This window comes from Cibotium barometz, chromosome 59 (genome assembly GCF_041138505.1).
Source record: "Cibotium barometz isolate CiBa-2024 chromosome 59, ASM4113850v1, whole genome shotgun sequence".
NCBI lineage: Eukaryota > Viridiplantae > Streptophyta > Polypodiopsida > Cyatheales > Cibotiaceae > Cibotium > Cibotium barometz.
The window spans coordinates 4868167-4875036 of NC_141104.1; the positions used below are offsets into that span (position 1 = coordinate 4868167).

At 43.3% G+C, this 6870-nt stretch overlaps 1 protein-coding gene across 1 annotated transcript; it reads left to right on the forward strand.

Annotated features, from left to right (window-relative positions):
- Positions 1-4768: 4768 nt before the first annotated feature.
- LOC147605401 (jasmonate-induced oxygenase 4-like) lies at positions 4769-6405 on the forward strand. Its single transcript, XM_086793555.1, has 4 exons — positions 4769-5091; positions 5177-5397; positions 5483-5810; positions 5881-6405. Exons 1-4 carry the CDS (start codon positions 4831-4833, stop codon positions 6151-6153), a joined length of 1083 nt encoding a protein of 360 aa, XP_086649681.1. The 5' UTR covers positions 4769-4830; the 3' UTR covers positions 6154-6405.
- The last annotated feature ends 465 nt before the right edge of the window (positions 6406-6870 follow it).

The window sequence follows — 6870 nt, forward strand, 5'->3', positions numbered from 1 at the left end:
ATCATCGCCCACACAAGACCAGCTACTCTCACCAGAAGGCGCCCACACCAGCAACCCTTCTTCACTTAGCAGCTCCCACTCTCTGTGTGTCGTGACCAGCAGCTTCACCAACCACCAGAGCCTTGCACAATCCTCAGCACCACGAACCGCTCACCGCAGCTTTTTCAGACATCTAGCCCAAGCCACATCATTCAATCCCTTCCTAACAGCAGCCCTCAATGACTCCTCATAAGCCCTCGACCCAACAACTGCGCCTTGCGCATCCTCTCTTTCCAGCTTCCTCTGTTCAGTGTTCCCTTCACTCGTACAGGCAGCTCCCAGTCGTGAGCTCTCCATGATCACCTCCCCGACTCAGCTTCTCCTGTACAATCACAGCCCGGCATGCTCTCTTTTCCAGCTCTGCACAGCTTCTCTCCATCTGTACGTTGGCCCCAGAGAGCCCTTCGCCAGCCTGTCACCTCTCAGTGGGGCTGCGCCTTCTTACCAAGTCCCCGACTGGCTCCCACACGGCTCGTAAGGATTGCCTGCAGCCAATACACACAACACCCACTCCTTTCAAACTAGGCGGCTCCCAACACTATTGCTGACCATGCCGGTGCTCCCAGCTAGACTCTTCCAGCTAGCTCTCGTACCAGGCCAGACCCACGTCCAGCCGTCGCCTCTGGTCTCTGCCCTCTCCAGGCCTCAAGTCTTCGAAGCTGCTGCAGCACCTGAGCCTTCTATTACCAAGCGGCCACCTCCTTTCCTTTGCTGCGCCTTCAAGCGTCTCTTCAAACAGCAAGGCGGCCACACCTGCTGCAGAGCTGCCACAATACCTTGCAGCTCCTCGACTCAGCCTCTGTCTCAGTGTCCTCTTCGCTGCACCTGGCTCTGCGTCTTCACAATAGGCCTCCCCCCACTTTTTTCAGAGCGCCCGTCTACCTTCTTTCACGCCTTCTCACCTCTCCACCACCTTCTAGATGGTGAGTTGGCAACCACAATAAGCGCCACATGGCCCCTTTACAAGGTGGTCACCTTTTTTATATTTTTTATTTATTTTTTTAAGGCTCCAAATGATAGCCACACTTACCAATGCCCTCCTCCTCTTTGTACTTCGGATCACATCACCGCATCCATAACCTTCCAATACCAGAGCTGCCCGCAGTCTTCATCAGCATCATTATTTCCAAACACATCCATTTCCAGTCGGTGCCCTCTTTTTAGTAACCACCCGCACACCACATGTTACAATAAAAACTTCAGATCTCCAGCACTTTCTCTGGAAAAAAACACGTGCATAAACCAACTTTCTGCCAAACCACTCGGCCTGCACACTTGCCAGGGCATTCAGGGCAAATTTTATTCACACACCACACGCACCATATGTACACTGACCAAAAACACCTTTCAAATTTTTACCTGACAATTGGCATGTACATAAAGGAGACTAACACATCCATATTCAATAATTAATTTTCTCGATGTATAATTGAAATAACGCTCTCTTCAAAAGCTATTTTTTAAATATGTAATGTAGTATTGAAAATATGGAGCACTATGATTGCATGAATGTCATTTTCATGTGAAGTAAACAGATAAGAAAAGAACAGTGGAAGTTCCACTATAATCTTCTCCTAGTGGGTTAAAAGGGTTAGAGTACATCATTGGGCTTTAATTGGTAGGTTGAGGAAGCTTTGAAGGGATTCAAAAAGAAGGGGATCAAGGGGGTAGTGGAGAAGAGGTGGAGATGGTTCCTGAGACTGCCCTCTTCTATTGAAATTAGTGGGTGTTCGTGGAATATTAAGGGAATTAAAGATAAAAAGAAGAGTGTTATTTTTTGGAGTCTGATTAAGGATTGGGATCTTTCTATTTAGCCATTTAGGAACAAAACCTTTTTGGGTCTAAAGTTTTGAGAGAAAAGACAAGCTGAAGGATTGGATTGTTTTGTATGGGGGGGAATGGTGGGTTTAGTGGTGTCATGACTATTGTTAAAAATAGCTTATGCCCTAGTATCATAGCCAACATCCTAATGGGAGGATTTTGGTAGTAGAGATTGTGTTGGAAGGAGAGAAGATTTTGATAGATAACTTATATGGATCTCACAAGTACAAGGTAAGGAGTGGGATGTGGGAATGGATAGCTAACTTAAACTGCCAGGGGCATTGCATTCTCATAGGGGACTTCAATATGGTAGAGAAACAAAGGGATAAGTGTGGGGAGAGCATTGTGCTGATGGGCCATGAAAAGATGAAATGGGAAGGGTTGAGAGGTAATATAGGTCTAAGGGATGGTTGGGAGATGGGAGATTGGAACTCACACCTGGGACATACTTATTTTAGCCTGCAATTCTTTGGGTCCTCTTCTAGGATTGATAGGGTTTTCTTCAACCAACAAGTCACTTGGGTGCCTCATACCTTTAAAATGTCCATTGACTCTAGCACTTCTCTATCTTATCATATGCCCCTTAAGTGGGGATGGCATGTGCTTGGAGGAGAAGAAGCTAAAATGAATAGGTTTCCCACCACAAAACTAAGTGTGGGTTTGCAAAACCACCTTTAATTTCACTAATCTGGTTCATAATCCATCCGTATAGATAGAATCAGCAAGTTGAGGAGACTAGAACCTTGATTTCAGGACTGCTAAGCTGTCATTCCTATAATGGAGGGATGAGAATTGTTCAGAGAGTTGTTTTTCAAATTTTCTCTTCCTCAATTGAGCGCTGGATGCTAAATTCTTTTACCCAAGCTTCATTAGCGCCTCATTCATTTTCTCCCTTGCGTTGGCCATCGACGAAGGCACAGCAACTGCCGGCAGTTTCAGTTGAAGGGCAGCAACTCTTTTCTTTTTCTTTTTTTTTTTCTTTTTGCTTTGTTTTCTATTGCGTGCTGCGCGGATCACTCCAGGTTGATATTAACCAAAGCTTATAAAGCTTTGTTAATTAAGCTTTATGAGCTTATAAAAAAAAACCACGCGTTGGATAATGTTATTGATTTTTTTTAATCTTTTCCCATGGTTGCTGCGTGCTGTTTTCAATGGTAAAGGCCTTTGATAAAATTAAAGCTTAATGTTTATTTATAAATATGAGGGCTCCATGTCCCTTATGCGGTAGTTACTTGTAGCTATTAATAGCTTTGCCTCAAAGTTGAAATTAAAGCTTTTAATAGCTTTAATCGTCCTTCTAAAAAACTTAGATAAAACCTAAGAAAAGCGTATTATTATAAGATTAAAAAAGCTTAAACCCAATATATATATACCTTATACATTACTCTAGAGAATGATGATGTCATCTTCAATGATTCCGTAGAACACTTAGTCACTGAGGAAAAAGAAACTAAGCCTGTGATGATGAATGCATTTGAATTGATCTCCATGTTTCTTATGCGCTAGCCGCTTACAGTCTTAATTAGCTTTACCTCAAAGCTAAAATTAAAGCCTTAAGAGCTTTAATTATATAAATAAAAAAACCTTCTTTAGCTAAGCTATAAAGCTTTCAAAATCTTTTAATCGTGTTCAAATTTAAAGCTTATGTAGTAAAACTTTATAATGGCCTAAAACATTGAGCATAAATTGTATGCAAGGGTTTTGAAAGCTTATGTATAGGTATACGCTTATTCCTTTGCAAAAGTATGAATCAAATCCTTCTATAAACCAGGAGATCGGAGAAACGATTAGCAAAAACTTCTATCATGTGACCTTAAGGTTTTTTTTATTAAAAAAAAACCTTAAAAAGCTTTAACCTTTGGGAGTAAGACCTCCTTTCAAGGCTTAGAAGACACCCTAAATTCTTTGTTCTAGTCTAATTATTTTTGTGATGTAGAGATTACAATATTTTCAAGATATCTACAACAATTTGGGAAACTTCAAGAGTTTACATAGTTTTATTTTTCTGATATTCAAACACCGCTTTTATTGTTTTATTCTCAATGCATCATACCTTGAGGTAAAATTTTCTTATCCGTGAATATTAATTCCATCAATCATATCTACATTTCTTTATCTCTAACACTTTACCATCATGTAGGTGTGCTTCCCCAACGTCATATGAGTATGTATTCAACCCATCAGTCAATTGCATTGTGTGTTTAAAATTGACACTAATTAATTCAAGATATATGACTCCTGGAACTACTTTTAAATTGCTTGGTACCATATAGCATGAGCAATAATATTTCTTTTTTAGAATGATTTCAGCACTTCCAATAAAGTTGTACAACACTTGCAAGTAAGTTGTTATATCCTCTATAACTTATTAAATAAATTTTTTCCAATGTTTCTATGAAATTTTTATCTTCAAAAACACTGATTCGAACACCTTCCAAGAAAGTTTCTCATTTCTATCTTTGAAATAATCATGCTGCTAGACTTTCAATTCATACTACTATAAGTTCTATTTCTTATAAAGCCGTAATTTAATATAACCCTAATTATGTTTGAAAGAATAATTATATTTAAATCCATTCGCATTGTTTCTCATTGTAGAGAATCATTGTAATCGAATATATAAAAGGTACAACTCTCTTACACTCTAGATTCATTTCTATCCTTGAAATAATCATGCTTAAATAATCATGCATAGACTTTCAATTCATTCTAGTATAAGTTCTATTTCTTATAAACCCGTAATTTAATATAAGCCTAATTATAAAGCAATGTTAGACGATAATTATTTATTATTAACTAAAGCTCACGCGATCGGTGCAACCCCGATCAGAGCTCGTGGGATTGTTACGATAACGTGCATACATAAATGTCTCTCCATTATAATTAGCTTTCCCTGCTCTCTCCATTTTTGTAGCTGTCCTTACTTGCTGCTCTCCCTCCATCCACCCAACAAGTAGCTTTCCGTACGTCATGTTCCATCCTCACACAATGGTTCCAGCTGCTCACGCGAGTGGCGTGAAAGCCATGTTAGACGCCGGCTTGACGGAGGTACCCGAATCCTACGTGAGGTCTGCGGACGAGCGCCCTGTCTTCGACAAAGTCCGTAGCTGTACTGACAATAACGATCTGGAGATCCCGGTTATAGACGTGTCCGAGGCAGAGAAGCCCGAGAGGTGGGCGGACATCGTCGACCAGATTGGTCGTGCGTCCGAGGAGTGGGGTTTCTTTCAGGTAATGAGACGATCAATTAGCTGGTAGCTGTTGATTCTCTTTCCCAAGTACAACGTCGACTGCCGATCGTTTTTCTTCTTGTCAGGTGGTCAATCATGGGATCGATGCAGACAAGATTTTGCAGGCTGTCCGGCGCTTTTACGAACTCCCCATGGAGGCGAAAAGCCAGTTGCCCTTCAGCGACGCCCACTGCGGTGTTTCCTTTGCAACTGGCACGGGCGTCACGCGCGATTGGAAGGACGCGCTCGTCATTAGGCGGCGGCCAGGAGTATGCGACGGTTTCCCCATCGCCCCGGAGGTCATGAGGTACGTATACCCAATTTCTGCGCTGTATATTCTAGCTATGCTGGCGAGGCCCTAATCGTATCACACGCATGACCTGCACCTGCAGAGAGGAGCTTCTCGAGTATCAAGTCGGACTCGACAAGCTCGCCGCACTTCTCTACCAGGCAATCTTCGAAAGCCTCGGACTGAGCAAGGAGCACGTGCGAAGCGGAGCGATGCCGGGGCTGGAGCGCCTGGTTCTGGTGTGCAACTTCTACCCTCCGTGTCCCGATCCTAGCGTTGTGTTCGGACTGAGCGCCCACTCCGACCTCAACAGCCTCACCCTCCTCCTCCCTGACGCCGTCCCCGGACTCCAAGTCCGCAAGGGCGACTTCTGGGTGGCCGTCAAACCCATTCCCAACGCATTCGTCATCAACATAGCAGACCAGATCGAGGTACCCCCCCTCCTCTCTCTTGTACCAGCTCTAACTCGTAAATAGAAGCGCTAATCCTCTGTGCGTGCAGATCATGACCAACGCTAAGTACAAAAGTGTAGAACACAGAGTCGTCGTTAACAAAGACAAGCCCAGAGTCTCCCTCGCCGGTCTCTTCGGTCCTTGCGAGGATGTGAAAGTGAGCCCTCTCCCCGCTCTCTGCAGTGAAGGTAATCCACCCCTCTTCAGAGAAGTGGAGTTCAGCGAGTATCTGTTGAACTACTATGTCAAAGGACTCCCGCTCTACAAGACCACCTTGAACTACGCCGGCGGCAAGTACCCCGAGAAACCTTCGGTCTCCTAGTCTGCCCATTAAATTAGGTGCATGGTGTGACAATAAGAAAAGGTGTGTTGAAAGTTTTTTTCCCTCTCCATGTAATAATCTCGCATCCCCTCTATGTTGTATAGTTTTTCACCGGTTTGCAATACTCCTTCCAATAAGTTTCACAATACATGGCACGGCTTACTGCAAGGGCTGTTTTCTGGGACAGTTTGATTTCATACCCTCAATGTAAACCTTGTTTTTACAAGGCCAATTGCGATGGTTATTGCAGTAGAGCTCTCCAATAACCAGAAATGGATTGTCCCTTACTGAGTCTATAACGAAGTCCTAACTAGGCCCTTACGTTAATAAGACAATTCTGAATCCCTGCTGTAATTGCTACAATTGCACTCTGTTCATCCTAATTAGTGTTGCATTGGGTGCCTTCATCCTACCACCCCACTTCTTCCTTGCATGTTCATTGAGTCACTTGAGGCTGATGTGCCTGTGAACTTGTCACAAGCAAGTTCTAGTTCTACTTCTATGTCTGGGCCAGCAGAGCAGAAGCTGAGAGTAGTACTGTACGTCCATGGTCAAGACGTTTGAGGCATGAGAGTGTGAGCACTGGGAGTAGTGCTATGGACAAAGGAAAGAAGAAGGTCGAAGGAATTGGAATCACAGGTTATGAGTCATCTAGTTCAGAGAGTTTGGATGAGGAGCTTGGCATACCTGTTTTACGCACACCTGGTGCTAGGCAGG